General features: G+C 38.7%; 1 protein-coding gene across 2 annotated transcripts in view; it reads right to left on the bottom strand.

The window, feature by feature from the left end:
* Positions 1-16,028, bottom strand: part of nkd2b (NKD inhibitor of WNT signaling pathway 2b) — a 32,688-nt gene extending 16,660 nt beyond the window's left edge. Inside the window, exons 1-3 of one of the 2 annotated variants that reach the window (XM_024268410.2) lie at positions 15,593-16,028; positions 15,466-15,492; positions 15,267-15,358 (exon numbers count right to left, since the gene is read on the bottom strand). In XM_024268410.2, coding sequence (XP_024124178.1) covers positions 15,267-15,358; positions 15,466-15,492; positions 15,593-15,617 — 144 coding nt within the window. In that variant the 5' untranslated portion in view covers positions 15,618-16,028. The remainder of the gene's footprint in view (positions 1-15,266; positions 15,359-15,465; positions 15,493-15,592) is intronic. The other variant, XM_024268409.2, reaches the window with a different exon arrangement.
* Between the last annotated feature and the right edge of the window lie 1,344 nt (positions 16,029-17,372).

Here is a 17,372-nt window from a genome sequence, read left to right as displayed (position 1 = left end):
ATTTAAAATTAAATAATGATTTAAAAAAGTAGGGAAAAGCACTTGTTAGTCAAGAAAAGAAAAAAAAGCTGAAGTGGTCTTTGGTTTAGATTTTCTTCTTTCTGAAAATTAAATAGATTAGTTTTTATGTTCCATGTGGTTTATTTCTTTTTTTTAACTCAATAGGAGTGCAGTATTTTTAATGAAGGGTGACTTCTGTCTAGGGCTGCCACGATTTGTCGACTAATCGACGACTAATCGACTATTAAATTAGTCGACGACTAATTTAATAATCGATTAGTCGTTACTTTATATTATATGGAGTCAGAGTGTAGTAAAGTTAAAAGATATAATAGCATCCTGCTAGCTTTTTGGACTATTTTGACATTTATTGAGGATTATTAGGCTATTTTTGAGTTTAGCTAATATTTCAGCTACATGCTAGCTATGTTGGCTAATTTAGGATTTTGTTTAGGCTATTTTGGAGTTTAGCCAATATTTCAGCTGCATGCTATCTGTTTTGGCTAATTTAGTTTTTTTCATTTTTTTTCGGCTAGTTTGGAGCTTAGCTAATATTTCAGCTACATGCTAGCTATTTTGGCCAATTTAGGATTTTTTCAGTTTTAAAGCTAATAATGGTTAAGATGTGTGCTTTACATCCAGTTTGTGCATGACCCGATTAGTCGACTAATCGGAAAAAATAATCGGTGATTAGTCGACTATTAAATTAATCGTTTGTGGCTGCCCTACTTCTGTCCTCAGCACATATATATGGTATAGCCATTAACGTGAATATCAATGGACTAAGGAAACCCTTCCATTCCGTGTTCCAAATAGGAAGCACCCACTCGTTGCAAGAAGGCCAAAGTCCTATAGACTTCCATTGAGAAATAGACAGTTATTTCTCAATCATTTTATATGTAAGTGTAACTGTTCTTGCTCTTTTTTTATATATTTTATTTCTTTATTGCCAGTTTTTCAAGTTATAAACTGACCAATCAGATGCCACAGTAAAGGCATGTGGTGCCTGCTGGCCCCGCCTCCAACATTTGATTGACAAATTACCCCAAGCCACTTTCAGTGGGAGGGGTGTGGTCTTCGAAAAAGCTGTAACAAGCTCACTCATGATTGGCGACAGTGGTTCCTCTAAAAACGTGACTCAGACCGACTCGGACTAATCGCTGTCGAGGGGTGGCATGGGTTTGGGCTCATGACCCTTCCTTAACTTTACAATCCATGCATACATTTGCAACTTTTTCATTTCCCGAAAAGAGGTCAAAGTTAGCAATGTGTATTGGGAAGTGTCTGGCGATACAATACATATCACAATACACGTGTCATGATACAATACGTATCACGATATTCCCCAAGTCAGCACCAGAGACAATATTTTACAGCATTTTAAAGAGAATGACTTAGAAAAAAAACTTTTTCAGAGTTTAGGTACCTATTCCAACTTATAACTAAGTTCCAATTGTCTCGTTGAGTTCTATAACAATAACAGCGAATGTGATACAAGTATCGCCAAAATAAGTATCGCGATATTTCAGCGAATCAATATTTAGTAAAAATGTCCTGTCTGACAGGTGATGCATTTGTCTTTGTAGAAATAGATATTGACTTACAACCCAACAGGCTTGGGCTTCATATTTCCTCCAATACACTTCTATGTGTGAACTGGACCACAAGAGGCTTCTTTACCAACTTTAGTACAAAATTAAAAACTAAATATGAAACAAATAGGATAGGGGTTGAAAATTATTGAGTAAAATGTGGTTATACATTTCTTTTTTTATATTTAGTGAATTAAAATGTTCAATAAGTTTGTGAATAAGAATGAAAATGATGGATCAGCAAATACAGGGATAAAAAGATTGAAAATTCCTATAGTTGCAAAAAAAAGTTTAAAGCAGATTATTAATCCAGTATAAATAAAGCCTTTGAAACATGCCATCAGTTGTCCGTGACATTTTATTGACAGTTGGTTGGGTATATAGGGTTTTTTTGGCGGCTTACTCGAACCTGTGGTACCCCTGTTGTTAAAAAGACTTTTGTGTCGAGTTTCACGCTGGTTCCCTTGACTTGTTTTCCAGCGGCGGAAGAACACATTCAAGGTCAAAACCACAGCTCTGCAGCCCGCTAGTTACTGCTCCCAGTGGGTAACTAACAGAAAAGAACGGATCCACACAGGCAACCACAAAAAAAAGGAGTTTATGCAGCCGTGGCCAATCAGTAATGTAGCATGAAGCCCCAACACATTCATCTGGAAGGGATACTGACCCAACAGAGGCAAATAGCTGTTATAATTTAGTATCAATGCACTGAAACCTTGAGGGAACTCAGGCTTGATGGGCCAAAAGAGGCCAAAATACACAAATCGGAGCAGTAGGATGCAACAAATAATGCAGGCAGGCAGACAGGGGGAACCTGAAATAACCCATTTGTTTAAGTCTAACTGTGCTCGATAAAATCTGCCAAATCTTTGACTCCCTGACCATGTCTTTTTAAATCATTTATATTTTTGAAAAACGTGAATCTTGAGTCCTTCTGTCTTGGATAAAAAAGTTCTGATTTTAAATCTTTTAGGTTTCAAATATCTAGAATCTGACATTGCTGCCATTTTAAAGTGCTTTCACCCCCCCTCCCTGCTGCTGCTGCAGTTCTGCAACATTCCTGGACCGTGTGGTACCGCTGTCTGCTCCAGCCTGCACTGACTGCCAGTCCGAGAGACCGCCAGAATTCTTGACACTGCAAGAACAAGCTTTAGTCCAAGCTGTGAAGTTCCTCACAAGGCCTGGAACTGGACATGGGGTCATCGCAAGGTCAACACCAAGTGTTTTCCTAAGGATTCCTAAAAATACACTCCTACTGCACACAGGAAGCAAAGGAGACTCCACAGTCTTCAGACGACATGAAAGAAGCCTGGATATGTGAAATGGAGTGTAGCCAGAAGGTCACTGGCTGTAGTTTTGGCATTTGAGCCGCAAGTTCCCATGAAGGAAAGATGAAAACAAATGATGAGAAGACAATGTGTGGAGTGACATGAAAACAATAGTTAAATGAACAAAAGGTGAGGACATTGTTAATTGTTTTAGGAGTCAAACTAACAAAGATTGCATTTTATTATGCTTAGAAACACAAAAAGGGACTTTTTAGATTTAGGCTCATATGTGAGCACTTCACTGACCTGACATACTAGCTGTTTGTTTGAAACACTGTTCCCCAGTGTGAAATTCTTAAACGTAATTCAACCATGGCGCGAGCAGAGATCAAAAGGCTGGCCACGGTGCGGAGGGCAGCTCAGCTCTGCACCGCTCTACCTCCACCTCCGGATGGGTTCCTGGCGCTTTTGGGGCTCTGAAAACTGCGTCCTGGAAGCGTAGCGTTGCATTAACCTCCATCTACGCCCTTATCATATCGCCAGCACAAAGCAACCAGCCTAGCTGGAGTGTTTTTCCTCTCCACCGTACAAGAGGAAGTCCACTTAAGCGCTGTGTGCGCCACTCGATGTCTGATAACAGTTTGCGCTTCAAAAAGCAGAGGGTGCTGATGTGCACGACACCTTAGGAGCTGGGAGATAATCGGGCACTACTAACAGAGAGCAGAGCATGTGACGGCGAGGGGGAAAAGTTCAAATATTATGATACACTGGCATTTCTAAAGTGATAGGATCTGTAAAGCCCCCATCAACACATTGAAGTAGGTGCTGGTTCTAGAAAACATAGAATCTAGTTAAGCCACAATACATGGGAGTTTTGCAATAAGGAAGTCTCCTGCCTGTCTAAAAGGTTTCTTTGCTACTTTCTATATGTGGGCTATATATTTTTTTTTCTTGAAGTAATATGCTTTTGTGAAACAAAAGCTTAAGCCAAGACTTAAGTGAGAGTGTTTTCCTCACAGGAGTATCTCCTCCGAGCAGATGGTGTCACTAAAAGGCTCAGTGAGGGGGAAGGAATCTCAAGCAGAACTGCTGTTTATTTGAAATGAGCCTTTAGGTAAACATGTTACATGGGCCAGGTCAGCTTTTGAAGTGGACGGGCTCAGGAAAGAAATGGGTGGGGGGGCAGAGAGAGGGGGAGAAAAAAAAAGGGCTGCCTTTAGAGGAAATGAGAACAGAGGCCTCTTTCAACACAGTTTCATCCTTTCCCTCCCTTTCTGCCGCTTATAGAAGGAACACAAAAGGTGTCTAACCACTGCAGATGGTGAGAACCACTTTAGCTGTTATTTCCTCGAAGACCACAAAAGTGAATTCACCCCCGATCATTTGTCTACCTGAATCAAAAAAACCAAAACATCCCACCTGTGTTGGATGTAACCACCTCTAGGTGTTTTTGGGGCTTTGATGACATTTACAGGTCTGTGTGACAGCCGTTTCAGCTTTTCCCCAATGGAGGCTTTCTGCAGACAATGGGCCAAGTCTGAGCCGTCTGCTGAACTCCAGTCCGGGCTTTGAAGCTGCTGGTGTGTTTCAAAAGCTAACCACTTTCAGATGGGACCGAGGCTTTTTATGAGCTGAGTAACAGCGATACCTACACATGTGCAGGACTGGGGTCCCGGGATGGGGAAAGCTGTGCTCGGAGCGGAGAGAAAAAAGCTCCTCGGGGGTCTGAGCTCAGCTGCGTTTGATATACAGTATCTCATGAAACGCCACTCTGCGTGTGAAAATGGAGAAGAATAACACAGATCTTGTGGAAAATGTGTGGACTTGCAATAGCAATTCTACAAAAAAAGCCATTTTTGGGGGGGAGGAGGTGTATTGAATAATTCAAAAGGAAATAATGAAATACTTCATGAACAACCAAAAAGAGAAAAGTATTAATGTGAGTGAACAATGTAGTGGTATTTCAGAAAATCCATTGATTTATGACCATTTTTTTGTAAAATGTTTTCCTATCATGGGGTTGCTGGAGCCTATCCTAGCTACTGTTGGGAAAGGTGGGGTAGACCACCATTGCCAATCTGTCGCAGGGCATCTTTTTAATAATTTCATTGGTTGGTTATGTTTCGTGTAATACATAATTTTGGTCAACTTTTCCATCAACAAACTTAAATTGTTTTTTCTAATATTGAAAATAGGAAGTATCTGCTGTTTCCAAGAACCCAAATCCCATAGACCTCTATTGAGAAATAAACAGCCAGTAATTCTATTTTTCAGAAAAACCATTCTTGCTCTTCTAACATTTTTAACATATTCTTGATAATCTGATTTTCATGATATTACTTCTTTATGGCAAGCTATTCAAGTTATAAACTGATCAATAAGATGCCTCAAAAAATGATGTGGTCTGATGTCGAACATTCGCAGTATTTGATTCTGATGAGCCTGCTTTCAAATGGTATGGGTGTAGACTTCCAACAAGATCATTCCTGATTGGCGAGAGTGGTTGCCTTACTAATGTCATCTGGTTATAACACGGCAATGTCTGTATCATGAAAAAAATGGCGACTAAATTGGCTTGATTTCACTGGAACTGGAAGCAAGTACATTTCTATGGGTGATGTCACACTCATACACAGTCAATGTTTTGAAATGGAAGCATAAAAATAATCTGCATTGAATCCAATCAGAGTTTGACTCAAATCGTGTTTTTTGTGAATTAAAAACATATCAGTTCAGGCAACTGGCAGGGAAACCCAAAACAGAACTTTTCATATTTGGAGATTTGGCTGACTACAGACGGTCCCGCCTTCATCTGGAAATTTGTAAAATACCCTCTAACTTGGTAGCTTCATTCACAAGGCTGGGAAACTCCCTGTGTCCTCCACGTAGCCTATCTTATTCACATTTTTGTAACAATACTTTCAATTTTGATTTTTTTTTAAATACCAGAACAATATCAGTGAATGAACTAGCATAACTGGAAATATGATCTCTTCCCCTGTCTGTGCTGAGGCCTGTGAGATGAAGTCCACTTGGAAAAAGAGCTGGGGGTTTATGTGGAAACATACCTTACACACTAAAATGTAATAACCTTTGAGTCTCCTGATGTTTTCCTTGGCTGCGAGAGCAGGAGATCAAACGCAGACTTGAAGCCAGAAGCCTTTGCCAAAAATGTCAGCACTAAGCGCTGGACTCCAGCTTCAGGTATTTTCTTTCCCCTGTCAGGGAGTGAGAGTAAAGACACGGTCCAGTGTTAACCCTCCACGGGGCTGCTCTGAGCCGGCAGGACACCGCGAAGTCCACCTGCTGTCATCGCTGACCACACACGGTCACCACGTGGTACCAGAACGTGGGCATGGACTCCAATCTGGAATATTCCCACAAGAGCTTCAAGAGTCGCTGTCATCTGTTCCTGTGAAGCTACACTGGTCTCTGTGATGTGTGCAAACAGATATCTCATAAATATCATGAAAGAAGCGACAAGTTGGTGACTTTAAAGCTGTGATGATGGGCTTAGATGTCTCAAAAAACCAACGAAGCTTCATTTTATGGGCACAGATAGACGTTCCAGTGGAGTAACTGTCATTTATCTCGTCTAATTACATTCTGGCCTCCTCTGAGCTGTCCATGATATTTAAGGAAATGTATATACCATCAAATAAAACCAGGGGTATGGATATACATTACTTTAAGTTTATTAATTTAATCAAACACCAAGAAAATGTGGAAAAACTGCTTTTATTTGGAAAGTCATACATAAATCTTGGCAGATGCTATTAAATTGTGTTTACGTACTTCTAAAAGTATTACGTTTGAGTGCATGTACCTGTTTAGATTGCAGGAAGTAGAACTTGATGTAGTGTAGAGAATGGGAGGTTTCAAACACGCAGGTTTGGATGTTTTCACAGCAGGTGTTAACTGACAATTGGGATTAACACATTTTTTTTTTTATCCGATTCTCCAGCACCCGCCTTGCAACTTCTTCATTCTCTTAGCTTGCAATTGGCAGCGACATGATGTGAACACACCCACATTTCAAAATGTGACCGCTGTTCCAAACGCAGCAGTTCTACCTAATGCATTGCAGCGTATCTTGGATCTGCAGTGGTACTTCAGTGATGTCCCAAGTAAACAAGATTAGAGCGTTAGTTATTTAGCTGTGTTGGCAGTTGAAGAAAAGTGATCTTGAAACACTGCAGTCGGGCCGCTACCGTGTGGGTGTGTAGCTTCAGGTATTGGCAGGAGATCAAGTTAAGTTGAGGAAGCTTCAGTTTCGAGAAACTCAAATGAATATGAACAGATGAACATGCCACTGAAATTCCAGCTCCTCAACTTACTTTCCGTGTATTAAAACCAGCAGGACAAAGCCCAAGGAGCTCTCAGGTACAATTCTAGAATCTTGCCTGACTTGTTGGAGATTCCAGATACTCTTCATTTATTTTAGCCTTTGAATGCCAGTTCCACTAATGCTCTCCTCGGGCATTAAAGGAAAAAAATAACATGAATGGAAATCTGCTCCTACAAACTTACCCCTCCTTCTAGTATTGTGTACACCTGTGCTTACTCTGTGCAACAACTGCTATCGTGTGTTTTTGCCTAGGGCCACCAAAGACTGGTCGACTATATTCACACCAAACTCAAAAATGCACATTCAAGCGACCACTTCCAATAAAAAGTCTACGTAAGCGCACGTTTATGCGTGATTCAGGCTTCTGCATTCAAAACTCTAACATTCATGCTTTACTACATACGTTTTTAAGTATGTTTTCTGGCTCTATGTACAATACGTAGGGACACTTAATGTACTTCAAAAGTTGGACAAGTTGAACAAATCATTGAGTCAAGACTAAAGATTTGCAATACTTTGATATTTCCCTCCAACTGTGGGTACTTGCCCTAGTATCAGGTAGCGACAGTCAAGTGTGAAGACTGTGGTAAAAGCGGGTCCAAGGTTACCCAGAACACGCATCACATGGTCGATGTGTATGTAGCTTTACAGGGTACTTTAGCAAATCCAGAGAATTCACTCGATACCTCCATACAACACAGAAAGGACAATAAAATAACCCCTAAAACCAGACAGTAAAGAGATATGTGAAAAATCAGTTTTGTCTGAGAAAAATTTTACAAAAAATAGACACCTCTAAGCATTGTTTCAACTATAAACAAATGGGTGCAAAGTCTGTCAAAGAAAAGCTTATTTTTGACTCGAAGGCAATGATACGCTTCTTTACCTGAACACACTTCTTTCCTAAATGTTAGTTCTCTGAAACAGTATCTACATCCGGACACCACATATAGCTGGTTCTTGTCCAGCTTTTTAAATAAACCTTACAGGTTTATGATGATTGACAGGCCTCAGTTTTACTTTCAGTTTGACCTGAGGACATCATCAGAAGCAGATGGCAGGAGTGCTGCGGCTTTTTTCTGCCCTAACCAAGCATTTATTTCCACAACCACATTTTGCTTTGTCATCAAATGTTGGATGTTTGGTTGAAATTGAAGTCTGAACATGCTCCATAAAGTGGTTAATTATAATGTCTATGTATGCACTATATCTGTGGGCAAACTAAACTAACCTGGTTAAAGCCTCACCATCAAAACACAAGAGTATTTAATAAAATGTATAAAACTGAGAAGGCTCGCATTCAGAAAATCTTGCAGTTTGAATCGTAAAGACCCACTCTGATGAAAACTGCATTTTTGGTGTATGATGGAGGACATATATATTTAGGCACTAAAGCTTAAAATGCATTTCTGAGTATTTCTTAATTTAATTCCATGTGAATCAGAAGCCATTTAAAAAAGAACGTATTGGTGACAGAAAATACACTAGGCGGGCCACAAGCATCCTGTTCTGCACCATTATGATGCATTGTAGACAACTAGATGAGTGTGTGTTAGGGCTGCCACGATTAGTCGACTAGTCGACTAATAAAATAGTCGACAACTGATTTAATACTCAATTAGTCGTTACTTTATAATAAATGGGGTTTGAGTGTAGTGAAGTTAAAAGTTATGATGGTATTATGCTAGCTTTTTTTTTAAACTATTTTGGCATTTATTAAGGTTTTTTAGGCTAATTTGGAGTTTAGCTAATATTTCATCTGCGTGCTAGCAATTTTGGCTAATTTAAGCTTTTTTGTTTTTTAGGTAAATTGGGAGTTTAGCAAATATTTCAGCTGCATGCTAGCTGTTTTGGCTAACTTGGGTTTTTTTTCAGTTTTTCTAGGCTAATTTGGCATTTAGCTAATATTTTAGCTGGCTAACAGCCTCAGCGTTTTCAGCTATTAGCTTTGATGATTTAAGCTATCAATTTCAGCGTTTTTAACTATCAGCTTCAGCGTTTTCAGCTATTAGCTTCAGATATTTCAGTGTTTTTAACTATCAATATCAGCATTTTCAGCTATCAGCACTAGCATCTTCAGGAGCCAAATTCAGCTTACAGCATTCACACTAGAATTATCGCAGGTAATGCTATATATCAAGTTTTTAGTTAGTTTAAAGCTAATGATGGTTAAGACTTGTGCTCTACATCCAGTTTGCGCATGACCCCATTAGTCGACTAATCTGAAAAAAATAATCAGTTGTCAGTCGACTATTAAAATAATCGTGTGCATTGACATTTACTCCTCCGAGCTGGCATCTGTCTCGGTTGTATAGCTACATTATTGCTCGCCAATTTTGTGGCAGTGCTAATGTTAGCTTGGGGACGTGAAGGGCTGTAATTTAGCAGGAGAGCTTGTAAACAGATAGATGATGGGGAATGGGGGAGGGCTTACTCCACACAAATAGTCCCGCCCACAACTTCAAATGAATGACTGCTGTTCTGCAGAAACTATGTTCCAGAAAACGACACAGGTTTTTTTTTTTTTTTTACTTTACCTAAAAGCGTCATAATCATGACTAAGACGAGGGCTGGGTATTGATAATAATTTCCAGAATCCATTTAATTTGATTCACCAGAGCCGGGATCAATTCCATTCCGATTTTTTTTCCCCAATTCTTTCAACCCACTTCAATTCAACTAAATTTTGAGTTTGCACGGTTTACACATTTAGACACATTTGTTTAGAAATACATTAATAATATGTTTTGGATATATTTATATTAATCTAATACAGTTCATATACTGTAAAATGTATTAGTGAAATAATGAGATTGTTAATAGCATACAGTGTTACATGGTTTCTCAAAAAGAGAAGCTCTAACAAAAATGCTCAGATCATTAACATTGAGGGTTTTTCAGTTTGGCCACTAGGTGGGGCTCTTGCTATAGCCATACACTTTTTTCAAGAAAAATAAGCAAATAATTTGCAAAAATTGTGCTTTAGACAATAAAAGGTTACTCTAAAAATGTTTCCTAAAAAGAGTTTGAAAAATTCATGCCTGTGAGTATATAAAACTTAATTTAATCAGCAATGTATGTTTAGGTCGACTGAGCGTTAGCATTAGCCGTCCTATGGCAAATTCCATTAAACATTAGCATCAAGCTTTAACTTTATGTGAACATGAATTTAAAGAGTGCCTTTTTCTCCAAAATCATGCAATTTTTCTGCATGCTACAATTAATTAATAACCATAATTAAGTTTATGTACCTGCAAAAACTAATCAACTCAGATACCCAGATCGTCTCCACCCGTTAGTTTCTTTCTTTTTTTTCCCCATCAGCACTACTCACTGGGGAATCAGGGTGAAAGAGGCCAAACTGCTTCAAAGTACTTTAGACAGCATAAATATACTCAGAAAAATAAACATTTAATCTGGAAGGAGTGCTCTAATGTTTTTCTCCGTTAGGCGAAAGGCCACACAAAGCTCGCTCATTCAGGACGCCTCGACCTCTGACTCACAGGTGACACACGCTTCAACATTCCAGCATGAAAGGCCGGCTACAGCTAGCATCTCTGTGGTGGAGTGTCGACGACGGCAACCAGGTGATGGTGTTTACACCCACTGGTGGATTTAACAGGACAGAAGGGGAGGTGACTGGTCAGCTGCTGTCCTGGCTCCAAAGCAAAGGATAAATCCCATGACGCCCTTCCCCCTCTACCTTTAAAACCCTCAAATATCTCACTTTAAAAAAAAAAAAAATAAATAAAAAAAACACACCCTAACCCTTACTCCTCCTCCTTTTCCTCTTCCACACCACAGCCCCTCACCCTGCTCCAGGATTTGCTGTACAAACCAGGAACAGATGTCTGCTGGAGCTGTGCTGAAAGACCCCGCTGTTCTGGATGCCAGCCACATGCTTTTCATTCAGAGATGAAGGCTCACAGCTCGCCTTCTTGTGAAGCCAATTTCAGAAAAAAAAAAGGATGGAAAAAAAAACACTCTCCAAACGCCTTTAAGTCTCTTCAAAAGCAGAACATATACGAGCGCACCTTTTTGTCTCTGTGTATTGTTCTCTGGCAATGCCTCAGCTACTTGTTTTTTTTCTTACCTCCCCTTTTTTTCTTTTTATCGTAGTTTCCGATGATGTGCAGCAAAAAAAAAAAAAGTCACAAGATGCAGCTGACAAAAATATTTCTTGACACAAGTCTCGCAGTGCTTGAAGACTGCATCCAGGGCAAAGGCATCTTAAAAGAAAAGTTTTTTAAAACTCAAAGCGGAGGGCTAAAAAACTCAAATAGAAATGTCGTTTCAAGAGGGAGTCTCGGGATTACACAGCCATCCCGGCCTCTGATCCAATTCAAATACCGCTAACTCAAAATTAACGTGATATACTCAAAGGCAGCGGCGAAAGTGTCCAAACAAAACATCAACTTTGGGCAGGATCCCTGAATGGGGATTGTATCAGGAGGAAAGTCTTATTCATAAATTCCACAGGAACGGTAAAATACATATAAATATACTAGAGCGCAATTAGTTTGGAAACATGCTTTTACAGCCGATGTCTTATTGAGTATAGGTGCCATGGAAGTCAAAATGAATTTGTGTCTTAAGGCCTTTTGGCACGTTAAACACCATTTAACCAAATCTCCTGTTGAGCTCTTCTCCAATGCAGCTCTTTCTGGTCGACTTAAAAATGTTGACACTTTTCACAGGCCAAGTTTGGAGACACAAGGTGGAGATGAAAGGCTGAGTTGGAACTTTACTGTAACGCGGTGAGGCTCTGGACCGCTCTCTGTACGGCGTGTTCCATCACTAACAAGTACAAGTTAAGAGTAATTTCATATGTTTAGAGTGGAGTCATTATGGGCAGCAGTTGGGTTTCATTTTTTTTTTCTCACCCTCCCATGAAAAAGGTGGACAGGATTACATGTCTGCCGTGGACAGCAGTGAAAATCAAAAATCGTTGAGTAAGAATCATTGATTCTTACCCTGTTTTCCCAACAATCTATATGTCATAAACACTTATCACACTTCTTGGTGGTCATCTCCTCAATGACCACCTTGCAGTATCCCTCCACCGCACCAAACTAGCAGTAAAAAGTGTTTTACAGTCGTTCAAAATTGGTCAGTGACATGTAAAGTTTGAATAAATGAACTATCCCGACAAGGATTGCAAAGCTTAGGACTTCCATTCTTTCTCTCGTTGCTTTGCCCCATCCTCATAATTCCTGACCAATGACTGCAGAGATCTTTAGTCACATGGTTTTGTTTACAAGCTTTGGTTTGAAACAGAATTGTCTGCTTGACGGCAGTCTGAACACAGACCAAATGCAAGGTTTAGGACTCAATCCAGACCAAATTAAGCAGACTCAGACCAGACAAACAGACTTTTCCAGTCTGAATACACCATCAAACTGCTTTTTTCTTTGTTGTTTGCTCCTGATTTACAATGATTTGAATCAAGGAATACTTAGAAATGCGATATATGTCTTCCATAATGATAAAAGTTAAAAACACAATTTCATCAGAGTGGGTCTTTAAAAGCATCTATAGGGACATGGAAACAACCCCCACCCAGCAGTAACATTAAGTTTACTGATGTTTTTAATTTTCATTAGAAATTATATTTCTATTTGTGGTGCTGATGAAAGTTTGCAGATTTTTTTTTTAAAGAATCAGCATTTCTGACCTCTCAGCCCATCCCCCAGGACAGGATAGAAAAGTGAGGAGTGAGGGGTTTGGAGCCTCTGCTGTTATCAGAGCCCTTTTATAACTCGCAGTTCTGCGCTTTGAAGTCGCAGCCAGACGACTCAGGAATCCTACTCCCCTGCTATAGGAAGGGGTTGGGGGTGGTCAGCGCTAAACCTCGGCTTCGGCTGATCTCCTCCATTATAAAACCATTAGTAATTTCAACCGCAGCTCAACACTGAGGAGCAAGTGCTGAAACTCCAGGATAAAAACACAGATGAGCAGAAAATGATGAATCTCACACACCTTTACACCCACTAAAGCATTAATGCTGCCCTCTGTTTCTATGAAATCCAGTAATGCAACGACTACATATGGGAATATGCTGAAAGTAATCCAGTAATCACTGGATGAGTATATGTCACAATGTTGAATTCTAACATAAATTTTAGTTCTGACGGTTAGACGGAACAGCTATACCTTAATATTTGCATATTCAAAACAGCATGACCTGCCACTATGTGTAAGCAGGAAGCTAAATGTTGTCTTTGCAGCTAAAAAAACAAAACATAAAAAACAGGTATAGTGAAACTTTATTTTTATTTTTAGCTGTCAATACTTTTCTTGTTGTCTAGTCCAAATATGAATTACGGTACTCATATATATTGTTTTCAAAGTAAAAGTGCAAAAATAGCTACAAAAAAATGACTTCTAAATTTACCTTCTGCACTCAATTTCAAAATTAAATAACAAATTACATTTTGCTTTTGACGACTTAGCCATCAGACATTTATCTACATTAATGCTTGTGAGTAAAATATTGATTTGTGTAAAGTTAATATGAGATGCTCATAAAAACAACTAAATCTGTCATGATGTTTGCTATGTTTTTCCCTGAGTAGGACAGTTTAAACGTCTTATTTTGAAATTCTTACAGACCACTTTAATGTCATTTTGTTTCAATGCAAAATGTAAAGACAATAAAATAAAAATTACTACACATCATGTATATTTGCAGATCGCTCAATTAACCTTCATCTTTTTTTTAGAGATTATTAAAAAAAGTGCCAAGTAGAAGAAAGCAGCTCTTTTACTACCATACAAAGCACTCAAAAAGAATAATGAGTGATAACCATATTCAATATGTAGTTAAACCTTTAGCTAAAAGATGATTTTCACTTTAAATGGAGCTTAGTGTTTCAGTTATTTATTTATTTTTTTACAAGTTGACTTTTCAACACATTTGGATTAATAACTAGTTAATTGATTATTTTTTCCCAGTTTTGTTTGGTTGTAAAAAAACTGTTTTACACAACATTTGATTTAAAATAATCAAATGTGGAACTTTTGTATGCAGAATTATGATTGTACTAGTTTAAAAAAGCTAAAAGAAGAGTTTTTTTTAAGAGAAGAAAAGTGGTTTTATGAATTGGATTGATTAAATTGGAATATTTTATAGAATTGGGGAATCAGTTCGGTTCTGTTCTATGAGATGAGGATTCAGTAAAACTCAGTTAATGACACTAAATCCGTTGGAGGCATGACTTTGATGGAAGCCAGGGTGGGATCTGCTGCCTAATAGGTGCCAGCCTTAACGTCTGTGGTGGTTTTCCTGCAGGGGAGTATAGACTCAAGCTCCTCTGAAGCCGAGAACAGTCTCTTTTAATTTGCAATGAGTGGGCGTTTTACAGCCCTGATATAATCCATAACTCTTCCACTATTAAAAACCACCCACCTTACAGACTGTTAGCAGTTTTCTGTGAACTTCCAGCAGATTTTTTTTTTCTTTTTTTTTGGTCTGGTCTCCAATATCCTTCAAAAACGACATAAGTGAAATGATGTAATATTATGCTGACTAGAATTGGAGCCATTGAGGAAAAAAAAAAAGACACCGCAGCCACAGGAGTAAACTTTATACACCCAAGCCTCCGAAAAATGACTACCTTTCCATTCAGCCTGAGCTGTTGTTGCCAAACTGCTTTACACACATGCACACTCGCAGTTGTCATAATCCTTCCAAGGGGTTCTGGCTGGGGAAATGCCACTGAAATGTGCCAAAGACAGACGTGACAGAAAGAAGAAGGAGCCAGAACTTGACAGAGACATCAGGTACCCTCATGCATCCCGGGGAACATCACTTCCCACTTGGGTGAGGAAGATTTTAAGAGGGAAAAGGAGGGGGACAACTAACTTCCAAAACCACTCCACTTCATCAGCAAATTCGAACACACCCCAATGGCGCACCTTCTCTCCAAAATAAACACCAACACAAATGTGATCGCGCAAAAATGCATCACAAAAGTGAAATGGAGCAAAAAAACTTTACAAATTGCAACAAAAGAAGAGTAATTTAGTGACACCTTTGCGCTGCAGACGCGTGCGTACCTGCATGCTCTTCAGCTTGTGGTCCGCTGCGCTGTACCTCTCACATTCCTCCATCCCTCTGCGCAGGAAGGCGTTCACGACAAAACTGTCTCCTGAGACACCAAGAAAACCAACCGATCACCACAAAACCCCTGCGGTTCACCCCGTTATCCCCATTTATTAGCCTTCATCCCACTAAATGCTCTGCGAGTTTTCTCACCTTCGGGGTTCTCTCTGCGCTTGCACGCTTTGGAGCATGAGGAGGATGATGAAGAGGATGAGGAGGAAAACACCGCGGTTAGTTTATCGTTTTGATTGTTTTCAGTCCAGTTTGGAATCTTTCTTACCGTGTTTGGACTGGAGTTTGCCCATGTCTGCGCTCCTCTTCTTCAGGATTGGTAATAGGTAGTCCCAAATCCCGCACGGAGAGAACACTTACTCTACATAGTCACGTTCGGTTTGTTTGGAGTCAACAAAAGTCCAAGTTCGTCCAAACGCGAGATGCTAAACTGAGCGTTCATGAAAGAATCGGTTAAAAACTGAAGGAAAAAACCCGGGAGAACGACCAGAGAAGAGGACGGGACGTGGACCCGGTCTGCCTGAGCGGGGAACTTCAGAACAACTGCCGTGGAGCTGCTTCACTGACGGAGACCGAGGAACGGGGGTCAAGCGGAAAATGACAAACACACTTCCGCTTTGGTTTTATTTCAAAATAAAAGACAGATTTGAAGGGGAAAAATGTGATCACTGCTAAGTTTGAACCACTTATTCTACTACCACACCATAAATATCATTATACTGTTAATTGTTGTGTAATTGGTCATTTTACCATGCTGGATGTTACATAAAGTTAAATTATTTAAAGTTAAGGATGATATTTCCTACACTTTTCAATGTACAACCTTTTTAAAAATGTGTACATTACATTTTCTATTAACTTTCTATTAACTTGTTATTATTATTATTTTATTTTAATTACATCACTGATCCTTAATAATCTGAATCTATGATTGTAGGGTATAAATATTTGATAAGTCCTGAACTGAATGTTAATAATTCACGTAAAGAGAATGGTACGGTCAAACTGGGGTGGGATTATATAAGTTTGCTTCCTCCCTTTCAAGCGATCAACTTGTGATTGATTATGTAAGATGTTTTTTTATATATATTATTACCTGATTCATTAATTCATTCACTACTTCTACTACTAGTAGTAGTAGTAGTGGTATCAAAAGGATTAAAAATTAATTCCTTCATGTCTTATTTTTTATTTTTTTTTTTGTGAAAAAATGACTAAATGTGGTCATTGTCATTATTGTACTCTGTAAAAAAAATACAATACTTAAAAGTTTTGGCATGCAGATTTGTTCCAATATGTCAGTTTTAAGTAAATCCTACTTGTCGTTTTTTATGTTCATGTTTATAGATCAATCAACTTTTTTAAATGATTGAAGATATTTATAACCATTCAAGTGTATCAAAAAACTAACTCTGACATTAAACAAAGCTTTTGTAGTTTCATAAAGTTAAATATTTTAGAGGGTAAACTAACTTTTAACAAGCATTTTTGGTGTCCAAAATTAGCTTTTTAAATTTTATTTCTTTTTTTTATTATTATTATAGTAAATTATTTTTTCCAAATATTATTGTTGTCGAGATGGTGGTGGTAAAGCACAAAATAAGATGATTATGTGTCACTTTCTATAGTAGAACCAAATGACATTTATTTTGAAATCCTGACAGGTCCTGTTCTGGTAGATGTTACTTTGAACTTAACTGTATGTTTGCAGGTTTGGCGGCTCTTTAAAACTGATAACAAGAGGATAATTTTGTGATTCTTAAAAATCACCATTGATATTTTCAGTGCATTAATTGCATTTTATAGATCAATGTTGTTATTTAGTCCCTTTGATGCAAACATCTGTTTTGATTATAGGATTCCAATCAGACTAAATGATGGAGCTTCTACCTTTTTCCTCTTTATAAGAGAGTTTATCCCCCTTCCTGTCCTTATGACAGGACAACATGGCAGGCGCACTCCCTGATGAGGGCAAAGTTGAACCTCCAGTCAACTTATCATGCAGCTCGAGCAGTAAACTAAACCTGAAAGACAAAATCTTCCTCCAA

This window comes from Oryzias melastigma, linkage group LG16 (genome assembly GCF_002922805.2).
Source record: "Oryzias melastigma strain HK-1 linkage group LG16, ASM292280v2, whole genome shotgun sequence".
Lineage (NCBI taxonomy): Eukaryota > Metazoa > Chordata > Actinopteri > Beloniformes > Adrianichthyidae > Oryzias > Oryzias melastigma.
This window is presented reverse-complemented; position numbering and strand designations above follow the sequence as displayed.